Source organism: Canis lupus, chromosome 6 (genome assembly GCF_003254725.2).
Source record: "Canis lupus dingo isolate Sandy chromosome 6, ASM325472v2, whole genome shotgun sequence".
In the NCBI taxonomy this organism is placed as follows: domain Eukaryota; kingdom Metazoa; phylum Chordata; class Mammalia; order Carnivora; family Canidae; genus Canis; species Canis lupus.
Window position 1 is genome coordinate 31,679,632 of NC_064248.1, and position 23,033 is coordinate 31,702,664.

General features: G+C 53.8%; 1 protein-coding gene across 11 annotated transcripts in view; it reads right to left on the minus strand.

Moving 5' to 3' along the window:
* The window catches only part of CIITA (class II major histocompatibility complex transactivator), a 69,610-nt gene that overhangs the window by 4,190 nt on the left and 42,387 nt on the right, over nucleotides 1-23,033 (minus strand). For 8 of the 11 annotated variants that reach the window (XM_049111406.1, XM_049111405.1, XM_049111399.1 and 5 more), the window contains 15 exons: nucleotides 20,137-20,280; nucleotides 19,780-19,875; nucleotides 17,368-17,430; nucleotides 17,109-17,189; nucleotides 14,694-14,738; nucleotides 13,080-13,232; nucleotides 12,547-12,690; nucleotides 11,242-11,406; nucleotides 10,638-10,751; nucleotides 8,177-9,815; nucleotides 6,860-7,018; nucleotides 5,795-5,866; nucleotides 2,881-2,961; nucleotides 2,238-2,330; nucleotides 511-597 (listed from right to left, as the gene is read on the minus strand). In XM_049111406.1, coding sequence (XP_048967363.1) covers nucleotides 511-597; nucleotides 2,238-2,330; nucleotides 2,881-2,961; nucleotides 5,795-5,866; nucleotides 6,860-7,018; nucleotides 8,177-9,815; nucleotides 10,638-10,751; nucleotides 11,242-11,406; nucleotides 12,547-12,690; nucleotides 13,080-13,232; nucleotides 14,694-14,738; nucleotides 17,109-17,189; nucleotides 17,368-17,430; nucleotides 19,780-19,875; nucleotides 20,137-20,260 — 3,116 coding nt within the window. In that variant the 5' untranslated portion in view covers nucleotides 20,261-20,280. Of the gene's footprint in view, nucleotides 1-510; nucleotides 598-2,237; nucleotides 2,331-2,880; nucleotides 2,962-5,794; nucleotides 5,867-6,859; nucleotides 7,059-8,176; nucleotides 9,816-10,637; nucleotides 10,752-11,241; nucleotides 11,407-12,546; nucleotides 12,691-13,079; nucleotides 13,233-14,693; nucleotides 14,739-17,108; nucleotides 17,190-17,367; nucleotides 17,431-19,779; nucleotides 19,876-20,136; nucleotides 20,281-23,033 lie in introns of those variants that run through there. The other 3 variants (XM_035718155.2, XM_049111400.1, XM_049111408.1) reach the window with 3 other exon arrangements.

Genomic DNA, 23,033 nt, shown 5'->3' on the forward strand with positions numbered 1-23,033 from the left:
TGGCTGGGGCTCTGGGACCCCCCAACCAGGGAGCCGGACTGGAAGCCACCCAAAGCCAGACGCGCTATGCCAAGGCCCACCAGGAGGTGGCAGTGCAAGCACCCCGTGAGCGACCAGCACCAGCCCCGACGCCCACATGTGGTCCCCCCTGGACTCCAGGAAAGGCTCCATCCTGCCATCCCCTGGGGAAAGAGGGCCCACATTCACGGTGCACCACAGCCAGGTGTGGCGCCCAGCGCCTTCCACAGGCCCATTGTCCAAATGAGTCAGCAACCTGCGCAGCTGGTCAGGTCCTGCTATCTTGCATGATCCAGCTCCGGGGGGGTTGTGTTTATATTGGGTTTTAGGTCGAAGTCCCCCACCCCCCTCCACCTAGCAAGCGCACACAACAGCTCAAGCAGGGACGGCCTCCAATCCCAGGGTTGGGCTCTGCACCTGCATGAAGGAGGCTCTACACCCTCTCCACCCACATCTGACCAATGGCGGAGGAGGCAGGGGGTCCCCACTCACCTCAGCCTGAGGAGGGATGGAGCCAGGGAGGGCAGGGCTTCTGCGAGCTTGCAGGCGCCCACGTCGGTGATGCTGTTCTGGGACAGGCTGCAGGGACACACAGCAAGGGGAAGGGCTCAGGGCCAAATGTTCAGGCCCCCTGCCCATCAACGCCCACCGACCCCGGGGCAGAGCTGGGGGGCTCCCACCTCCCCACACAGTGGCCCTGAGCAGCAAACACAGGCCAGCCTACCTGGAGGAGAGCCCTGGGGAACAGGCTGCGAACAGCACTGTGGATAAGTGCTGACCCTTAATAAATAAAAGGACAGTCCCGCCCTGCCGCTGCGTGGGATGTGGGGTGAGGATCGAGAGAGAGATCACACTCCCCCCACATCTGCTCTATGATTTGAGACCATCCTTCTTATCCCCGTGGACCACATTTCCACGCTATAATTGAATACGTATCCACATTATTTGTTTAATGGCAGGTCTTTTGATTTGTTTCTGTATCCGTGTGCCTACATCCGTGCCAAGTACATAGTAGGTGCTCAATAAATACTTAAGTGGGTGGGGAAAAAAGACAGGAAGGAAAGGGAGGAGAGGGAGGGAGGGACGAAGGAAGGAGAGGGGGGAGAGAGGGAGATCTAGCCTACCCACAGCATCACCTAGAATACTATAAATTACTGGGGAAGTCTCAGTGTCCCTACAATCAAGGAAATCCCAAAGTAAATCCTGCAGCCATCCCGGTCCCAGTTACAATGCGGAGTGTGGACAGACTTTGATGATCCCCTCTGGGTTCAGTAAATGCTCATGAAGATCCTCCTACATCAATCTGTCCACTTCCCAAAACCCAGGACAGTTGTTTTTTGTTTGTTTTTTTTTTTTTAATTTTTTTTTTATTTATTTATGATAGTTACAGAGAGAGAGAGAGAGGCAGAGACACAGGCAGAGGGAGAAGCAGGCTCCATGCACCGGGAGCCCGATGTGGGATTCGATCCCGGGTCTCCAGGATCGCGCCCTGGGCCAAAGGCAGGCGCTAAACCGCTGCGCCACCCAGGGATCCCTGTTTGTTTTTTTAACTAGGTTCCACACCTGGTGTGGAGCCCAATGCAGGACTTGAACTCACGACCCTGAGATGGGGACCTGAGCTAAAATCAAGGTTTGGATGCTCACCCGACTGAGCTACCCAGGCACTTCTTTTTTTATATTTCTTAATTTTATTTATTTGAGAGAGAGAAAGCAGGAGCAGGGGACGGGACAGAGGTAGAGGGAGAAGCGGGCTCCCCACTGAGCAGGGAGCCTGATGCAGAACTCGATCCCAGGGCCCCAGGATGATAACCTGAGCCGAAGGCAGACACTTCACCAACTGAGTCATCCATACTCCTTTCTTTTTTTAAAATAATATTTAGTATTTTGATGATGTTTTAGGGACACATCCTGGTCCGCCCCACAGCCTAACTTTTTCTCACCGAACGTTATCTACGTTCATAATTATGGGTGTATTTGTTTGCTTGCCTACTAGGAGACCCCTGAGGTCAGGGCCTTTGTTTGTCCTGTTTAAAGCTGGGTCTCCGGGGCCCAGAACGCGGCCTGCACATAGCAGGTGCTTCTTCGGTATTCGCTGATTCAATCAACAGACGAGTGGCTGCATGTGTGATTCAATCAAGACATGAGTGGGTGACCGAATGGGCGAGCAAACATGAGAACGGGGAAGCCAGACACAGAAGGGGGGCGTCTCCGGCACTCACTTGAGAGTCTCCAGGGCCTTCAGCCGTGGGAAGGTGGCTGACAGCTGCTCCACACCCTCGTCCCCGATCTTGTTCTCACTCAGTGAGTCCAGGCTGCAGGTGGAATCAGTCGGAGGGACCATCAGCAGCCTCCTCCCATCCCTCCCCACCTTGGATTCACCATAGGCAACCTTTGGAGAGCGAGAATGAGTGGGACCAAGTCTTCATCCCCCCCCCCCCCCGGGGGCCCCAGCTGGCCAGCCAGGGGACAAGGTTCTGACCCGCCATGGATCTGAATCTTTTCTTTTTTCCCCCCCACCCTGAGAGCCTCATGAGCGCAGGCGACTTCTTTAGCCTCTTAGAGCCACAGCTGAGCGATGGGATCATGCTCCCAGGCCCTGCACCGCACGTGAGCCCAGGGAGGGAAAAGAGTTTTCAAAGATCACAAAAGGACTCAACCTTTTCTTATTCTTGGGGATTGTCTCATTTGTCCTCCCTCTCCTGCAGGGTTGAGGGGGGGTCCCCTGGTCACTCACACCAGCCATAGTGAGGAAGCAGCAGGAGAGCAGGAGGGAGGAGGGGAGTTTGGGGTTCTCTCTGCACCTTCCCCCAGGGGCAGAGTTTGGGGTTCTCAAAACCAGAGGTCGCCCACGTCTATACTCACTCCAGATGCTGAAGAGAGGAAAAAGCCTCGAGGATCTTCACCAGTTTGGGGAAAGCCTGGGGGCCGAAGACCGAGCCCAGCCTAGGAGGCAAACAGCAGATGTGAGATGCCAGGAATAGTCACGGCTCCTCAATCTGGCACCAGGGTCGGTGGACCTGTCGCAGAAGGCATGTCTAGTCCGTGGCCTCCTCCCCATCCCTGCCTCCCCAGGTGCCTCCCCCGGGCCCCACCAGGTGGCGCCCCAATCCCTTCTGATCTGGGAGTGGGGGGTGTCACCAAAGCTCCCCACGCAGCAGCTGGGCTTCTGGCCTGGGGAAGTGGTTCCCAAATTCTGGCCCGAGGACCACCACTAGTCTCGAGAAAATTGGCTTATTTCTTTGCCATTACATTTATTTTTTAATCTTCATTTTTAAAGATCGGGCTCGAATTTACAACTCTGAGATCAAGCGCTGCATGCTCTACTGACTGAGCCAGCCAGGCGCCCCTATGTCCTTACATTTTAATAACAAAACCATTCATGGGGCACTTATTATGTGCCAGGCACATGCTAGGCCTTTCACCCAGATCAGATTTCATTTAATCCTCAAAACAACTCTGAGCTAAGGGCACTTCTTATCCCTGGTTTACAGATGGGGAAACTGAGGCACAGAGGGTTAAGTAATTCACACGAGGTCTCACAGCCTGGATCAACGTTTGCATCCAACATCCAGGGAACGAGAAAGATAAAGGCAGCGGAGGGCTGTCTCGTTCTGCTTTTCAAATATGGGTAAACTTTACTCCACGTAAAGAACGACCGTTTATTCTGAAATTACGTCCTCTGGCATGTTTTTGGCACGAAAATGCTCATTCTTCGATAAAATTACAGCGCCAGCAGTGGTTATTCTGCTTGTCTGGATGAACACGCTTGATGAAAATGAGAAGATGGTAACTGCATCCAGTTACTTGAATTTACTCTGGAATACTCTACACCCAGGAGCTTGTAGGAAGGATTATGGAGTTTGTGCACCAGTGACCCACTGCTCGCCTCCGTGGGCCGGGCCCATACGAGCCGCTCACGGAGAGGGCCAGGAACGAAAGAGATGGAAATCCTGGTCCCATTCGTGGAGCTGACAGTCCCACGGGCAAGATGGATAATCAAAAAAATCGGTAAATTATCTGGCGCAGGAGATGACCAGTAATAGCAAGGAAAGCACAGGGGCGAGCGGGGTAAAATTATACTTTTTAAACACGGGAATAAAAATGCCCCACTCAGTGGAAACCAGAAGGAAGTGACAAGTAGGGGTGTAGGCCGTGCAGATATCTGAGGAAGAGCATCATGGGCAGAAGGCACAGGCTGTGCAAAGGCCCAGGGGCCAGGCCCTGCCCAGTGAGGTCGGATGTGGCAAGGAGGCCCACGGGGCTGGGGTGGGGGGAGCAGGGAAGGCAGGACAGGAGATTGAGAGATGCCTCTTCAAGGCAAATGAGGGACCCTGCTCCCCCGCAGAGCCCTGACAGGTTCTGAGCAACCAACAGGGCTCATCTCCAGGCCGATGGGGCCCGCGTGGTGCCTGGCACAGTGACTGCCAGTCACACACCCAAAATACCCCTTTCCTTCCTTCCTTCCTTCCTCGGAACTTTCTTGGGGCTTCTGACCTCCAGGTGGCTGGTCTCCTGGTTCTGGGCTGTTCCACCTCATGGCTATTGTTCCCCAGAGCACACTTCCGACCTCGTACTAGGGGCTTTTTAAGCTGAAAATAATTCAAAGCCAGAAGGGGCCCTTGGTGATTGTTTTCATACATTTCCTCTTTCCAGCAACATTTTTTAATTTCTGCACAAATGTGGCACCTCGTCTCTGTTCAAAACAAGAAAGGTTTCTATCTGGGGTGCGGGGCGGGGAGAGCAGAGATCAGAAAGGACAGAGAGCTGGTGGGTGAGCAGCTGGGGACCTCGGGCAGGTCACTTAACCTGCCGAGGCCTCACTTTTCTCATCTGTAAGATGGGAGTGGGTGGGGACTACCTCCCAGACTGTATATAAATCGCACTGAGCACACTGTGGGTGTTTAATAATTTCTTCCTAATGGTTAGATGATTTTTTTTTTAAGATTTTATTTACTTATTCATGAGAGATGCAGAGAGAGAGAGAGAGGGAGAGAGAGAGGCACAGGCAAAGGGAGAAGCAGGCTCCCTGCGGGGAGCCTGATGCGGGACTTGATCCCAGGACCCCAGCCAAAGGCAGACGCCCAACCACTGAGCCACCCAGGTGCCCCTGGTTAGGTGATCTTAGATCTCTAACAAGGATGACACAAGAATTTAGCTTCTTCCTTTGTTGGAGCAAGAGCCAAGCAAGCTTTAGAGCTTTGGTCACCTTCTCCGGGAGAGTCCCCGTGGCCTGCCCCCCGAGCCACCGCCAGACTCCCATCATAGCAGGGGTGATTGTCTATTGACACCGGACTGCAGGCTCACTGAGGGCAGTGGACTCTGGTGAATGGAGGAATGGGAAAGAGCATGTTCCCCAGCAAACGGACTGCTTAGCCTCACACCCAAGAAGCTCCAGCCCCAGCCCTGACCGGCTGGGCCCCAGAGGCTGGAAGCTGGTGTTCAAAGGGGCAAGTGAGAGGATAAGAAGGATTTTGGTGGGGCGCCTAGGGGGCTCAGTCAGTTAAGTGACCGACTCTCGATTTTGGCTCAGGTCAGGATCCCAGGGTCCTGGGATCAAGCCCCGTATCCGGTTCCGCGCTCAGCACTGATTCGGCTTGTTCTGGCTCCCGTGCTCTCTCTCTCTCTCTCTCTCTCAAATAAGTAAATAAAATCTTAAAAAAAAAAAAAAAAGAATGACTTTGGGGACCCACGTCCATTCCCAGTGGCACAGGCCCAGCTAATAATGCTGGATAAGGACCCCCCATGGGGACCCGAGACCATCCACTGCTCTGCTTACGCAAACTCCAGCTTCTTGAGGTCCCGGACAGCAGGGAGTTCTCCAGCTGTGTCTTCCGAGGAACTCCTCGTCCTGGGGAGAATGGGCAACGTTCGCGGGGAGCACCGTATGTGTCCCACCCAGGATGTCTGCCTGAGCGCCCCCGAATTCCCAGGGAGGCCTGCCTTCTTTGGGGGCTGTTGTTGGCCTTCGTTAAAAAAGGAACACCCCAGAACAGGATGTTATGAAGGCATTCCTGTGGGTGTCGTGGAAAGAGCCTCGGAGAAGATGCTTGCCACACCTGGCCCAGGTGGCACACAGTAGGTGCTCACCAAACCTGGCCCAGGTGGCACAGAGTAGGTGTTCATCAAACCTGTCCCAGATGGCTCACAGTAGGTGCTCACCAAACCCTGGCTAGATGGCACACAGTAGATGCCTACCAAACCCTGGTTAGATGGCACACAGTAGTTGCTCACCATACCCGGCCCAGGTGGCACACAGTAGGTGCTCATCAAACCTGGCCCAGATGGCACACAGTAGGTGCTCAACAAACCTTGGCTAGATAGCATACAGTAGGTGCTTTCTAAACCCAGCCCAGGAGGCACACAGTAGGTGCTCCCCCAAACCCGGCCCAGGCAGCACACAGTAGGTGCTCAAACAATGGATGCTGACAGAATGAGAAACGGCTGTTTCATAGTCCTGTTTCCTCTGCCCTCTGGACCTTAGAGCTCTGCCGTCCCTATAGCACGGGGGTGATACTGGTCCCGGCCGCCTTGAAAGGTGGCCCCCGGTGTCCCTTCTGTCCCTAGATGCGGACGGCAGCTCCTCGACCCTGAGCAGGGAGTCTCTCTCTGGCTGTAGCTGAGCATGAATCGGGTTCACGATGGCAAGTTTCACATGGCACAAAGTCATGGGTCCTGGAGGCTCTGCCCTGGGTGGCGCCTGCAGTGGGAGAGTCTGGGCGGCCTGGGGGAGGGCACGGATGTCCCAAAGAGGGGAGAGGTACCGATGGCAAACATAGTGTTGGGTCCTGGCTGTCCTCAACCTGGGTGGTCTGAGCCACCTGTCACGCCCTCTCCTCCTCACCTCTGGATCTGCACGAGGTTGCCCAGGTCTTCCACGTCCTTCGGGGACTTGGCCTTGAAAGGCTCGATGGTGAACTTCTCCTCCACCGCCCGGAGCAGCTTGGTCTCCCCTCGCTGCTGGAGAGACTCCCACAGCCCCACCGCGTCACTCAGCGCAGCCCTGTGGAGGAAGGGCCTCAGACCCGGGCACAAGGACCGGGCTAGACCATAATGGAGGGGCAGCTCCATGAGGGGACCTCCTACCTATTTAGACACTTTCTGTGCTCAGCCTCATCCCTACCTCCTCCAGGAAGCCTTCCACGACCACTCCAGCTCTTACCGATTCCTCCCTTTTCTCAGCCCTCCCAGTGGTTCTCTTTTCCTTTGTGCTTTGGCTACCAGGAAGCTGAGTGGTTGAACCACTATAAGGGCTCGGGTAAAGTGTGTAGGAGGTCCCCTTCCGGTGGGACAGATTTTCTGCAGATAGGACCCAAGGGATCAAACAGATCACAGAAGGATTTAAGTGAGCCCAGTTAAGGAATCGGAAGGGTGATATATGATCAGATGCAAGTTCTAGGAAGACTGCTCTGGTGCTTGAATGTGAAGCAGACTGGAAAAGGGAGGAGGGGCTTGGGGAGCCCGAGGGGAGGCTGTGGCTTGACTAGGGAATGGAGAGAAGAATACGAATTTGAGCCCAGATCAAAGTCTTAGATCCTAAACGTGGCCCAGTGGCACCTGGCAGGTCTTCGAATATGGGTTGAAGGTGTGCCTGCATGGCTCAGTGAGTTAAGCATCCAACTCTTGGTTACAGCTCAGATCACGATCTCAGGATTGTGAGATCAAGCCCTGAGGGGAAGGGGGGGGTCTGTGCTCAGCTTGCAGTCTGCTTGAGATTCTTTCCCTCTTCCTCCCCACCCTCTAAAATGTAAAGAAAGTAAATTTAAAAGCACAAGAAACAAACATTACCCCCAAATATTGGTTGAAGACGCTGCCCTTCACTGGCTGTGTGACCTTGGGCAAGCTACTGTCCCTCTCTGAGCCTTGATGTCCTCATGTTAAAAACAGAAGGCATTGGGACACCCGGGTAGCTCAGTGGTTGAGGTCTGCCTTCGGCTCAGGGTGTGATTCCGGGGCCCTGGGATCGAGTCCCACATCGGGCTCCTTGCGGGGAGCCTGCTTCTCCCTCTGCCTGTGTCTCTGCCTCTCTCTGTGTGTCTCTCATGAATAAATAAATAATTTTTTAAAAATGGAAAGCATCACTTCTACCCCCGCCCGGCTACTGTGCCGGCCTATGAGACCCCCACGGCGGAGGCCCTCTCCCCCTGTCGCCTGCCCCCACCTGAAATGGGTGACACAGCTGAGTCCCACGAGGCTCCCCAGTCCAGAGGGGTCGATGCCAGTGCTGCGGAGGTCCAGGGAGAAGTCTTGGCCCGCCGCCGCCAAGGCGCTGCCCAGCACGTAGGCGTTGGGAGGTGTGAGCCGGGTGCCCAGGAAGGACAAGCGACCCGGGAGCCCCTGCACCACGTGCTGCCAGAGCGCAGGGTCCGAGGCCTCGTGGGCACAGTGCAGCAGCTCCAGCAGCCGCCCGGCCCGGAGCGTCCCTGGCTGCAGCCGCTTCAGGTACCTGCTGAGCACTTTCTGCTTCCTGTCCCCCAAGGTGACCCCGGCCGGCCCTGCCAGGGCTCCGAGGCAGTCGGCATGAGGCTGGAAAAGCAGCCCGGCCAGGAAGCGCGGTACGCCCTCCAGCCAGTTGTCGTAGGGCCTCTTTTTCCTTGGGGTCAATGCCAAGTACTGTGGCAGCTCCTTGTCCTTGATCTCACTGCTCAGGGCCAGCCACACGGCCCCCAGGAAGCACTGCAGGAGGAAGCTGGAGAAGGCCAGCTCCGTGTCTGGGGCCCCAGGGACGGGCCGCACCAAGCCCTTGGCCACGGCCCAGGCCCTCACCTCCGCCGACGGGAACTGGCTCTCCTGCAGCGTGCCCCGGTGTCTGCGGCCCAGCTCCCACGCCAGCCTGGCCAGTCCCGCCAGGGCCCCCGGGGGGCTGTCCTGGGCCGCAGGGCCTAGCAGGCCCACGTAGAGTCCCGTGAGCGTGGAGGGCAGCTTGGCCCCGTCGCCTAGCTCCAGGAGGGCCTCGGAGAGCTGGCACACGGCCTGGCACACAGTGGGGCTGTGGCTGTGGCTGAGGAGGAACGGCTGGCCGCGGAGGAGGGCCAGGGCTCGCTCTCGGTGCTCCGTGGCCCCAGAGTGGTCCAAGTAGCGCGTCATGTAGGTCTCGGCCTGCTGGGCCGAGAAGCCGGCCACCTCGAACACGACGTCGGCCTTGCTCAGGCTCTGGGCCAGGCGGCCCCGGGGCCGGGCGATGAGCAGCAGGGTGCAGCCTCGCAGCAGCTTACGCTGGAAGAGGCCGGCCAGCAGCCCCCGGAGGGACTGGGGCTCTGTGGACGTGGGGCCGCACGCACCGTCTTGGCCTTCGAGCCCCTCGAAGGCATCCAGGATGAGAAGAACACGGTCGGGCCTCCTCAAGATATGGCCAAAGACCTCGTCATCCACGGGCTGCGGCCGGGGCCCCAGGGAGAAGAGCAGATCCTGCAGGCGGTACGTGTCCCCCGCACGGTCCAGACAGTGGCAGGGGATGTAGAAGACGAAGTCGTACTGTGGCAGCTGGCCGCAGGCCCAGGCCCGGCTCACTTCTCGGGCCCAGCAACTCTTCCCCTGTCCTGCTTTACCCAGCACAGCGATCACCTGTGTCTCCCGCGGCCGCCGGCGGTCACCCGCGGCCAGCAGCACCTCGGCCAGACCCCCTCGGGCCAGCTGCCGCTCCGCCCAGTCCGGGGTGGCCAGCTCCCTGTCCTGGCTCTTGCTGCTGCTCTTCTCCAGCCGTGCCCTCACCAGCTCCACCTCCACCAGGATGCCATCCGGGCCTGCGGGCTCGGCCTGGTACTTGTCTCGCAGGGAGCTGCAGAACTGCTTCACGCTCTCTGCAAAGTCCCAGGAGGGTGTGAGTTGGGGGGGGGGGAGGGTGCCAGCGGCAGGACCGGCCATCATGAGGCCAGCCTGACCACCGTCACTAGCTTTTTCACCCACACGCCAGTCGATCCCCACCCACTGCCTTCTTTATTACTGCCTCGTTCAGCTACTCATTCATTCGTTCGCTCACCATCATTCACCTGTCTTCTCCCTTGTGTACCTACCCACCCCTTCATCTACTGGCTAACCCCCTCTGCTCTTGCTCACCTACTCTAAGAAGGGGTGGGGGAGGCATAAAGGGTTAAGAGAGTGGAATCCAGGTATCTGGTTCCAATCCCAGGTCCACCACTAATTACTGTAATCTGGAACATGTCCTAGACTCCACTGTGTCTTGGGGCAATGCCCCAGGAGTCCCTCATCTGCAGAAGGGGGGCTAACATTAGGGCCGTGTGCGACACGTGCGATTTAACGTATCTGCTTAGAAGAGCACATGGAACAGAGGAAGACATCGGAGCTCGGTCACCCTCGCATCCCACCTTCCCTCGCCCCCATGCCCGTAGTCACTCTTTCCTTTGTTCACTCTCCCCTCATCATTCCCTCAGCACTTGGGGAGCACCTCCGAGGCCAGGCCCTCGGTAAACATGACTTACGTGTTGTGCATGGTGGACTCAAGGGAGCATGTGAACAAATGCATGTGAGCCAGCCGACAGAATGGGGTTGAGTAAGGGATGGGTGAGTGAGTGAGTGAGTGAGTGAGTGAGTGAATGAAGGAGAGGCAGATTTGGGCTTTCACCTCCTGCCCCTCAGGGCACAGAGAGTCCACCACCACTCACCGGGCAATTTTGGAGGCTTGCTGGAGACCTCGTGAGCTGCCACACATCGGGGAGGGGACAGCTGGTCCTCTGGAGATGAAGCAGTTAGGGTGAGAGGCCTGCCCTGGGACCTCCCTGCCTTGGGAACATTCAGTCCTGAGTATCCCAAAGGCAGAACCACTGCGGGCTGAGTCCTCATCCCCCCAACCCCACCCCCATCCCCCAAGACCAAGGTCATAAGGTGGTGACCTGCAGGGAGCCTGCTTCTCCCTTTGCCTGTGTCTCTGCCTTTCTCTGTGTCTCTCATGAATAAATAATTGATCTTTTTAAAAAATATTTTAAAAAAAATTTATCTATGTAAAACTTGAGATTTATAATTCTGGTGACAATTCAGAAGATCTGGCCACACTGGGTCTCTTTTTGTTCCAGGTGACCAGGAGCTAAAGGCCAGTGGTCAGATTTAGGTGGAGCAAGGGTTCTCTTATGACTTTCACTCCCTGGAGACCCTCCCTGCCTTGTTTTACCCGTACACACAGCCTCCCCGTCCCTGGGGGCGGCTCAGTTCCTCCTCCCCAGGGCCTCAGTCTTGCTTCCTATAGCTCTCATGGGCCCCGAGGGTCCTTACCTGTCATATTTGCACGGGAGGTCAGGGCTGGTTCTGGCATGCCAGGAAGGTCAGCGGCAGATGGGGCAAAGGGGCTGGTGGAGCCAGGCCGATCTGGGGACTTGGGGAGACTCTGCACGGCTGGGCCACTGGAAGGAAGCACCTGGCTGGCCTGGGGCATCTCCCCTACATTGGGACAAAGGCAAGCAGTGAGAACTAGCCAGGTATTCGCCCAGGCACCCACTCGGGTCACCCCCACCCAAATTAGGCTGCGTGGCTTGGAAGTCTGGGGAGGAGATCCGGGGGCACTTCCAAAGGAGGACATTTCAGGACAGAACTGAGGAAAGAACTCTGGAGTTACATCTAGCTCACAGCGACTTGGTTTCCCCACCTGTGAAATGGGCACAGTCAGCTCACAGGCAGCTTAGGGCAAGTGCTACTATAATACTCTTCCTGGGGATCCATGGGTGGCTCAGTGGTTTAGCACATGCCTTTGGCCCAGGGCGTGATCCTGGAGTCCCAGGGATGGAGTCCCACATCGGGCTCCCTGCATGGGGCCTACTTCTCCCTCTGCCTGTGTCTCTGCCTCTCTCTCTCTCTCTGTGTGTGAATAAATAAAATCTTAAAAAAAAATACTCTTCCTGCTGTGTGGTCAGTGTCCACTTGCCTAGATGTCAGGGGCACTCCCTTGCTTCTGGTCCCTGGTGCATACAGAAAACTGGTGTACGACCTTTAAAAGATGCTCTTGGATTGGCTGAGAGTCCCCCTTGCCCCTTCCCTGGCTTCATCTTCTCTCTCATCCCTGAGAGCCCAAGCGAGCCTTGCCCTGGACAATTCACAACCCCCAACCATGGGAGGTCAGCAGGGGCCATCCTGCCGATCGCGAAATAAGGCAATTCCAGAAAAGCTACACAAGGATGCACACCAAACCACGCTACCCTGAGAGTGCGGAAGAGCCTCAGTACCTCTGGCGAGCATCTCTTATTGTTTGGCTTGTGAATGAGCATGTACTGTCATCGTGATTTTTAAATAGCATGAAGTTTAGTACAGAGGAGGGGGAAAATAAAGCAAAGCTAAGGCTTGGTGGGGGGAAGTGACACATGGAAAGCTACAGGCCACTGGCTGGGTCACTCAACCCAAACCACCTCGGGGAGCTCTGCTCTTCTGCTTTGATTTTTGGGAAAGGGGGTCAGAGAAGGGTGTTCTGGGGGAGGGTGTATCATGAGAAGGTGCTGCACGCCTGGGGTTGGGGGGAGGATGGGATCAGGGAGGAGGCAGGTAGCAGCGGGAGGGGGGTGCGGGGGCGGCCAGGCCTCACACACTCACCTTGATAGATGACCATGCCAGACACCCCTGTCCCAGCCCCCGAGATGGGCCAGAGCCCCTGGGGCAGGGAGGGGAGGCTGGGGACGATCTGGATGCCACCAGCAGGAAGACTCAGGCAGCTCAGCAAGGAACCAGAGGCAGGTACTGCAAGAGGCAAAGGCATGAGGTGGGAGCGTCCGGAGCACCTATGTTCCTCATCCCGTTTCATGATTATTCGATGGACATCTGACAGCGCCACCGTCCCCTGGAGCAGCAGCTGTGTCTGGCTGGCCCATGACGGTGTCCCCAGTACCCGCAGAGTGGCTGGCACAGACGGGGTGCTCAGTTCACAGCTGATGAGTGATGAGGGCTGACGGGTAGACGCCCCAATCGGTGGGCCTTCCCTGCTCTATCTCCCAGGGGACGTGTTTCCTTCCAAGGCACATTCCCCGGCACAGGCTGAGTTGATGGGGACCGTGAGGGTGGGACTAGCTGGGTGGAAGTGGGCTACACAGAGTGGGTGGGGAAGTCTGCTCCCCAAGTCCCTAACGTACCTGGCATCAGGACAGTCTCCCCGAGCCAGCTCTGGACAGGTGCGGGCTGCTCGTTGAAGATGGCAGGTGATGACAGGCAGGGAAGAGCCGAGGGGTCACTCACTGACTCCACCAGGAAGGTGCCAGTCACCATGGGTACAGTGAGGGGCTCAGCTGTGAGGAAGAGGAAGCATGTTAGATCAACGGGACCATGGGTGGGATCCGAAGGGGTCTGGAGGGACCCTTCTGGGGAGGACCTCAGAAGCAGAGTAATCTCTCCTGGCAGTTAGAGGAAGCTCCCATCTTCTTCCCAGCCCGAGGGAAGCTGCTCTGTCAGCAGCTTCTCTGTGCCAGGCAGCCCTCCAGCCCCCAGCCCTTTCCCTGACACCAGGTCCTGAGAGCTTCCTAAGGTGGAGAGCCACAGGCAGGACAGAACCTATGAACAGGCTGGTGCCTGGGGCCCCTACCACCTTCCATGGCCAGCTGCTGAGCCCCTTGGGGGACCCTAAGAGGCCCCAAGCACTCCCTAAAGAAGGCAGGGGCTGTATGTGTCCCCTTGTCCCCCATCAGACTGGGGCAGGGGTTTTTCTCCTCCATTTAGTAGGGACATAGAAGAGGGTAGAAATTTGCTTCTCCCATCGGTTTGGGAGCTCCCCAGAGGGACGATTTTCCTATCATCCCGGGTCTTCACAGGGAGAGCTCCTATCTCCCCCATCGGACTGGGGTAAGTCTTTGAAAGTAGGAACCCAGTGTCTCCCATCAGACTGAGAGATTTCTGAGGCCAGGGATCACTTCTCCATCATTCTGGATTCTTTTTTTTTTTAAGATTTATTTATTCATGAGAGACACAGAAAGAGAGGTCGAGACACAGGCAGAGGGAGAAGCAGGCTCCATGCAGGGAGCCTGATGTGGGACTTGATCCTGGGACCCCAGGATCATGCCCTGGGCTGAAGGCAGGGGCTAAACCCAAGGATACCCCATTGTTCTGGATTCTTCATGGACAGGGCTCCAGTCTCTCCCATCAGATCGGTTCTTTCTGAGGGTAGGGATTAGGCTTCCTTCATTAGATTACGAGCTATTTCCTCACTCTGTCACTCAGGGGTTGGTCCCCCCCCCACCCCACACACACACTTTGTAATCACAACCAGGACAAGAAGGGAGGTGGTACAAGAGGGGAGGTGAAGGGAGAGGAGGGGGCATCTGGAGGGAGGAGGCAGGGAGCTGAGGAAGAGGCTGACTGCGGCATGGGGCTCTCAGGAGGCCAGAGGGTACTGGGTGACCAGCTGACCCTTGGTGACTCTGTACTATAAAAGGAGAAGTGTGGCCTGGAGGGGCAGTGGAATAAGGCAGGAGGCAGGATCTCCTCTCTGACTCAGAATTAAGAAGAAGGGGTGTAGAGGGAGAGGCTTGGTAGGAGAAGTTGAACCTCCCAGCAGCCCTGAAACTGCAGAACAAGGGGTATGGCATCACGATCTTGGTTTGCATCCCAACTCCGCCTCTCAGTAGCTGTGTGACCTTGGATGAGCCACTTCACCTATCTGAGCCTTGGCTTTCCACTGCCTTTCATACATGCACCTGCAGAGGCCCTGGCCTTCCCGCCTCATCATCTCCCTGGGCCCACCCCACCCTGCTCACCTAGCTTCCTGTGCTTCAAGTCCACGGGCAGTTCCTCTGGGAAGGCTGCGGAGAGAATATCATGGTCAGGTGCCCGGAGGAAGGTGTGGTCCAAGCCATGAGGAGCCCAGGAACCCCAGCAGCCACATGGCCCTGCCCTAAATGGTGGGGAAGTGGCCTTGTGGGTCCCCTTGCCTCCCCTTTCTCTGATCGTTCCTGCTCCCTGCCTGTCTGGCTGTGCCCAAACCCCACCTTAAACACCCAGGGCTAATGAGATACTGGAAGAGGCAGGGGACACAAGATGAGTTTGAATTTAGAAAAATAAGCATTGAAAAAAAACCCTGCTTTTGGTCTTTTCCTAGCTGTGCGTCTTTGCAACACAGCCTCTGTGAGCCTTGATGGCTCATCTGTGAACCCGGGGCGGGGATTCCTACTTAGCCCGAGTGCACTGAAAAATCGTGAGCTAAGTGCCAAGCACTAGCACGCCAACGGAGAAAAACCCTATGTGTCTCTCAGCCCGGGGCTGGCTAAACAAATTATGATTCACCCACCCAGCGAAATTCCATGCAGCCCTTAAAAAAAAAAAAAAAGAACAAGAATGCTAATGGACATACAGGGAAGGGGACTGGTGTCTGCACTTTACTTTGAAAGTTTCCCAAAATAAAACGAATGGATGAATGGGTGGGGAAAGGGGGTGACAGATGGACAGAGATGCGTTAAGGCAACTAGAGCCAAACAGCTGTTTGTAGTACGATTCTTTCGCCTTTACTTTACACTGAAAAGTTTTGTAGTAAAAATCTGGGGAAAATATTTCTTGAATGAAACAAAAAAACCAAGCAAGCAAGAGGAATATTCCCTGATGAATATTGTGTTCTCCATCAGTGATACAGAAATGACCTCCCAGGCATGTTAAATGAAGAAAGCCAGGTGCAAGAGAGCATTAGTAAAACTGTGGTTATTTGTGTAGTGAAAAAAAAAATTTATTTTAAAGAGCTGGCTGATAGACAAATAGAATTTCCTAACAGGGTAAAAAGGGAACTGGTCACATAGGCTGTTTTCAGGGAGGGAAACTGAGAATCTAGGGAACAGAGGTGGGAGGTTGTTTGTTTGTTTCACTGAATATTATTGCATCTTTTGAATTTTTATGCTATGTACCTGCTTTACCTGTTAACAAATAAAGAAACAGGTATGAGTCTGACACATGGTCTGGAGCATAGTAAGCTCTTACTCAACTGTTATACCCATTTTACAGATATGTTAATTTGGTGGACATTCACTGAGGTGCTACAGCAGGGACTGTGTTAGATTCTGGGGATGCAGTTAATGAGTAAGGAAGACAAGATCCCTGTCCTCACAGCAGGGAACTAGTCAAAAGGCAATAGATAGAGGCACCTGGGTGGCTCAGTGGTTGAGCGTCTGCCTTTGGCTCAGGATGTGATCCCCAGGGTCCTGGGATCAAGTCTCACATCAAACTCCCTATGGGGAGCCTGCCTCTCCCTCTGCCTGTGTCTCTACCTCTCTCTGTGTGTCTCTCATGAACACATAAATAAAATCTTTTTTAAAAAGGCAATATATAAAAGGCAATAATAAAAATAAAAGTAAGTCCAGATGGTGGCAAGTGCTAAGGGGCTAGGAGAGACACAAGGTGACAATCAGTGAGGTGATCTATGTGGAAAGGGTGGTCAAAGAAGGCCTTCAGGAGGAGGTGACAAATTAGCCAAGACCTAAAGGATTCAGAGGAGCCTGCTATGGGAAGAACTGGGGAAAGGGCATTCCAGGTAGAATGGCAAGTGCAAGGGCCCTGAGGCTGCAAAGAGTAGGTGAGCTAAAGAATGGGAGGAAGCCAGCGTGGCTGGAATGTCCTGGCCCATGGCGAGTTTGGAGAGTTGGGAATAGCCGGATCATATAGGCCTTGTGTATGTATTTTGTAGCTGTTGGAGGGTTAGGAGGACAGCTAAACTATCTGATTTGTACTTAGAAGCCCATGTAGACTGACTGGTGAGGACAGATTAAGGAAGCACAGAGACTGAATAGGAGGCTCAGAGAGGTCCAGGCACTCGCTCAAGGCCACACAGACCATAAATAGCAACCCGGGACTCTGACTTGTTCTTGCTGACTCCAGAATCTGCACCTGAAGACACCTCCCTCAAACACAGAGGTGACAATGAAGAGTGAAAGAGAAGCCAGGGCCCAAAGGTCCTTTGGGAAATGGCAATCAAAATAGCCAGGGGCACAGACGCACATGGAGAGTGGCCCCTAGCACCCTGGGCTGTCTGCTTCCTCCCTGGGTCACCAGGAGCAGCAGTGAGGGGCGTGGGGGGCGGAACATCCAAACCTAGGGAAAGCAGATAGGGCTTAACAGGGGAAGCAACTGGGAGCAAAGACAGGGCCAAGAGTCAAGCAGGCCAGGGTCAGGTCAGAGAGGGGCTTACTCACGTCTTTTCTGACTTTTCTGTCCTGCTTCCTCTAGCACCTCCACAGTCTCGCTGATCATGTCTTCTAATCCTATATGCTCGACTTTGGAGAGAAACCAGAGACACCAACACACAGTCAAAGGATGCCCAAAGTGAGCCTCCATCGTCCCTACATTGGGCGGGGATGTGACCACCCTTCCAAGGGTGGCCGTTAGATGTGACAAGGCTCCCCAAGCAACAAGGAAGGGAATACAGGCTGAGCCAAGAATCCTCCCACTTACTGAAAATGTCTTTGCCCAGACCCTCCAGTTGGGAGTCCTGGAACACGTACTGGTCCAGTTCCGCTGCCCAGACAAGGAAAAGAACAGTCAGTCGGTAGAGTTTTCTGAAAGCCTATTGCACCCCACGCCTTGGGGTAGGCCCTCAAGGCTTGGCACACACGGCGGGGCTCAGTGTGTGCTGAATGAATGATCAAATGAACGAAGCAACACTGAACCTTCATGGCCTCTTAATCTAACTGAAGGGATGATGTACATCCATGAAAACTTGACTATTGCTCTAAAGTAGTACAACACGGTTGTGGTAGCATTGTCACGGGGTTTAAGGTTAAATTCCAGCTCTGTCCCCATTAACCCTACTAGCTGTGCACACTTGGACCAATTACCTAATCTCTCTGGGATTCCAATTCCTCTTCTGCGTAATGAGAATAAGTAATACCTACAACCCAAGGATGGATGGTGAGCATTAGAGGCTCCACACCAAACACAGCAGCTAGTACACCACAGGCGCTTAATAAGTAGCGGTTCATTGTAGAAAGTGGTACATGACTGGGAGCCAATGGGGAGACCGTGATCATGGCAAGAGGTCAGAGGAAAGAGTGTAGGGTAGCATGGGCCCAGCAGGGAGGGCTCCTGAGGGAAGGGACCCCGGAGCCAGGCCTTGGGAGATGGTCAGAGTCAGGGAGGTGGGAAGTGGAGGGCTCCGGGCAGTGGGGACAGGGTGAGGGAAAGTGTTTGAGAAACTCAGAGACAGGTGCCCGCACTGAAAGTTTCATGTTGGGGAAAGGGAGGGATTGATTTTTATCAGCAGTGGAGAGCCAGAAGAGGACAGCAGTGACCGTGATGACTGTGATGATGGTGGCAGTGGTAGCGGTGGGGGGCACCTGACTCCCTCTTTGCAAACTCCTTTCCTAGACACTTTACATGCAGAAACTCATCCAATCCTCAGCCATTCCAGGAGGCAGGGGTGAGTATCATACCCACTTATGCACAAATGGGAGCTGTTTTCTAGACATATATCAAGATACCTCAAATGACTGCATGCCCAGGCCAGAGCCTGGCTTTCTAGAAGCACAAAGAAAACCCACAGACGTGAGGAACAGATGTGGATAAAGCTTCCACCTCCACTTGCTTCGACAGCTTCTGTTTCCTGTGTAGATGCCCCCAAGCGAAAAAGCCCCTCAATCCTAAATTGAGGACCGCATGCTGCGATCCATCATCACTGCCTCCAGTTGTGAGGAATACGAATACCCTCGGCACCGAACACTTCTGCTTCCTCAAGTTAAGTTACGAGGAAGGAAAGGAAGTGGGCAGACTTCTCAGTTCTGTAATTTTTGAGACACAGTTACCACTCCTCTCCATTTTCCACTTTGTGTGCTACAGGATTAATTGTGCACCATGGAAAGACTGGCCACGTTCATGCCAAGCACAGACCTCCTGCGTGGTGTGGTTCTTGGTGTGCCGGGGAAAGGGCCACCGAGGCCAGTTGTGCAGGTCATTCACTGCACATGGATGCCCAGCAAGAGGACAAATGGGGGCTACATCTCCAGAAGAGGGGGCATCTTTTTCTAATTCAACAGAGCCTGTTTGAGATAGAGGTCATCTTGGGAGACGAGGGAGCATTTGCCCCACTCCCCTCAAAAAAAAAAAAAAAAAAAAAACCCAAACCAAAACATCAACAGCAACACCTCTCTCCGAAGATTCTGCCCTTATCTGAAAGCTATTGCCCTTTTTAAACCTGCAAATTAGCCTCCCAAGAACCTCCCCCACCCTAGACACTTTCTTTTTTGTGGTTAAAAATAAGGACTTTGAAATGAGCAAGATCTAACTTTGAATCTACGCATGACTATTGGCCCACTACTACTTCTACCTAATGCAGCCCCGGGTATGGTGCTTTACTTCTCTAAACTTCTGATTTCCTGCTCCATAAAATGGAGATACTAACACTAGTTACTTCCTTTGTTGTTGTAAAGCTTCAAAGCACTGACGCACATACAGTGATCTGCATGCAACAGGTGCTTCCCAAAGGGTAGATACTACAAATAGTAGTTTGGTTTAGGTGCTGGGGAGGAAATCAGGGAGGGAAAAAAAATTAAAAAAAGAAAACAGAGAGGGGTAGGTGGTTTGGGCTGTGCAGAAGGAAGGAAAGAAGATTAAGAAATATAAAAAGGTATAGAAATGGAGGCAGAGAATGTTAAAAGTGAGATGTTGTTTGCCCGGTGGTCATTGGCGAACGGGGTCGATCTCCCTTCTTCCCCCGAGTCTCTCTTCTAGCCCTCGCCCCGCATCCCCCATGCCCTGATTCGTGAGGGAGAAGCCTGCTGTGGTTTGTGGTGGATGGCAGAGGTTAACAAAAGAGAAAAAGGAACTCTCCCCCTCAGCTAGCCTTCTCCCGGGTTTCAAACGCTTCCTCACCGATATTGGCATAAGCCTCCCTGGTCTCTTCGTCACCTTCCATGTCACACAACAGTCTGCTGAACTGTTCGCAGTTGATGGTGTCCATGTCGGGTTCTGGAGGGAAAAGCCCCATGGATGAAGGAGGAAAGGTCTGGGAAGAGGGCTGGTGGGGAAGGAAGGCGAGGTGGGGGCGGGGCGGGGAGACCAGATGTCCCCTTTGAAAGCAAACAAGCGGTCTGGAGCTGTCTGTGGTGCTGACCCGAGCTCCAAGGCCAGAGCGTCCCCCAGTTGCTGGGTTGCTAACTGCGTTAGCTGCAGGATGAGGGCGGAGGTGAGCAAGGCCACGCGAGGGGGCAGGGGCGGTGGAGGGCCCACCTGAGAAGAGCTCAATCTCTTCTCTAGCCAGGTCCGTCTGGTCATAGAGGTGGAAGAGCTGCAAGGGATCGGTACTGCTGTTGAGAAGCTCCAGGTACCCGCCTTCCAGAGGCCCCAACTCCATGGTGGCAAACTGTCCACTGTCTGGAAGGAAGACACGTTCGGTCATCACAGGGAGCGTTAGAAAGATGTAGAGAATTAACACCTACCACCGTTCCTAGCTGGGGCACCCAGTGAAGGCCAGGGTTTGGGAGGGCCAAGGATGTGCTCATCCAGCACCTCTTATATGCTCAGGGCAGTGGAGAGAGGAAGCCACAGCTCCTTCCTCCAAGGAATTTATAATCACTCTGGGAAGATGCTCATGATACAGGGAAGGGGACTGGGGAAGCGTAGACTCAAAACGCCTGACACCTGGGAGCCAGGTGACTTGAGTTCCACATCTGGTGCTGCCAAGAGTGAGAACGGTTGAGATTTGCAGAGCACCTAACACGGCCCAGACCCATGGGCTAGCACATTTCATTCTCACACCAACTACATGAGGTGGATACTACTACCATGCTTCTTCTCCACATGAAGACACTGAGGACCAGAGAGGTGAAGCTAACTTGCACAAGGTGACCCAGGTCCGAATTGAACCGGGATTTGGTTCTGGGCAGTCAGACACAAGGAGATGCAATTAAGTGTTTTTGCTCTACTGTCTGGGGTGACCTCGAGCAAGTCTCTGCTGCTCCTCTCTGTGTCTCAGTTTCCCAATCTGTACATTGGAGGAGTCGCAGCTGATTCTGAGATTCTTCATTTGGTGAAGGGCATATCATAGACACCAGTTCATTCAATCTTCCAAACACTCTGGAGATGTCCACACAAAAACTTATATATGAGGCCAATGCATGGAAATGTGGGACGCCTGGGTGGCTCAGTGGTTGAGCGTCTGCCTTCGGCTCAGGGTGTGATCCCGGGGTCTGGGATCGAGTTCTGCATTGGGCTCCCCACAAGGAGCCTGCTTCTCCCTCTGCCTGTGTCTTTCATCTCTCTGTCTCATGAATAAATAAATAAAATCTCTAAAAACAAAACAAAACTTATATACGAAATTTCATAAATGTATAATATCTAATGGCCAAAATATGGAAACAACTCAAGTATCTGTCAATAAATGAATGAATAAACAAAATGTCATAAACCCATGCAATGGAATACTATTCAGCCGTAAAAAGAATAAAGCACGGACACCTGCTACAACATGAAGGAAACGTGACATTACGCTCGACAAAAGAAGCCAGACACAGAGGGCCATATACAGTATGGTTCCATGTGTATGAAATGTGCAGAATAGTTAAATCTTTACAGATAAAGTAAATTAGTGGTTGGCTAGGGTTAGGGGAGTTGTGGAAAAAAACCTGGGAAGCAACTGATCATGGGGTTGTGCTTCTTTTAAGGGGGATGCCAAAAATGTTCTTTAGCTGATGTGAGCATGGTTGTGCAACTGTGCAAATACAGTAAAAAGCCCACAGAATGGTGCATTTTATTTTATTTTTATTTTTTTAAAGATTTTATTTATTGGGCAGCCCAGGTGGCTCAGTGGTTTAGTGCTGCCTTCAGCCCAGGGCGTGATCCTGGAGACCCGGGATTGAGTCCCACGTCAGGCTCTCCACATGGAGCCTGCTTCTCCCTCTGCCTGTGTCTCTGCCTCTCTCTCTCTCTCTGTATCTCTCATGAATAAATGAAATAAACATCTTTTTAAAAAAACAGACTTTATTTATTTGACAGAGAGAAAGTTCAGGTCGGCAGAGCAGCACAGAGAGGGAGAAGCCGGCTCCCCGCTGAGCAGGGAGCCCAATGTGGGGCCTGATCCCACGACCCCGAGAATCAGAACCAGAGCCGAAGACAGACACCCAACCAACTGAGCCACCCAGGCGCACCCTGAAAGGTGCATTTTAAATGGGAGAGTTGCATGCCATGTGCATTACATCCCAATAAAGCTGTGCGAACAAAACAAAACCAGCCGGGGAAGATCGGCTTTATTGGCTCCATTTTGCAGACGAGGCCGCGCAGCCTCCCTGGCGCACGCAGCTCTTGCTGGCTGGAGCCCCTCAGAGGCCTCAGGCCCGCGGCTCCAGCCACCCTGCTCCACTCCCTAGTGGCTTCATTTCCTGGACCCCCTTTAGCAGAGTACCACAAACAGAGGAGCTCAACGCAACAGAGCCTTAGTCTCTCACAGTTCTGGGGGCCAGAAGTCCAAATCAACGTGCTGCTAGAGGCTCCAGGGGACAATCCTTCCTTGCTTCTGCTAGCTTCTGGAAACTAGAAAGGATTCAGCATTCCTTTCTTTGTGACCTTGTGTCCAAATCACTGTCCTCTCTGCCTCAGTGGTCCCATCCTCTCCCCTTCATGTCTCAAATCTTCTGCCTTTCTATTATTATTATTATTATTATTATTATTATTATTATTATTATTAAAGATTTCACTTATCCATCCATGAGACACAGAGAGAGAGAAAGAGCAGAGACACAGGCAGATGGAGAAGCAGGCTCCCTGTAGGGAGCTCGATGCGGGACTCGATCCCAGGACCCTGGGATCAAGCCCTGAGCAGAAGGCAGACACTCAACCACTGAGCCACCCAGGTGCCCCGCCTTTCTCTTAAAAGACACCTGTCTTTGGATTTAGGGCCCATCTGCATAATCCAAGATGATCTTACTTCAAGATCCTTATCTCAATTACGCCTAGAAAGACGTTTTTTTCCAAATAATGGCAGGGAAGGAAGGAGAGGCAGGGCAGGGCCTGTCACATTCGGATTCTAGGGATCTGATGTGGACATATCTTTCGGATATGGAGGCCACAATTCATGAAATGCAGGTATTTGCTAGAAGGACTCAGAGCTTTTTGGAAGAGACGAGAGGAGA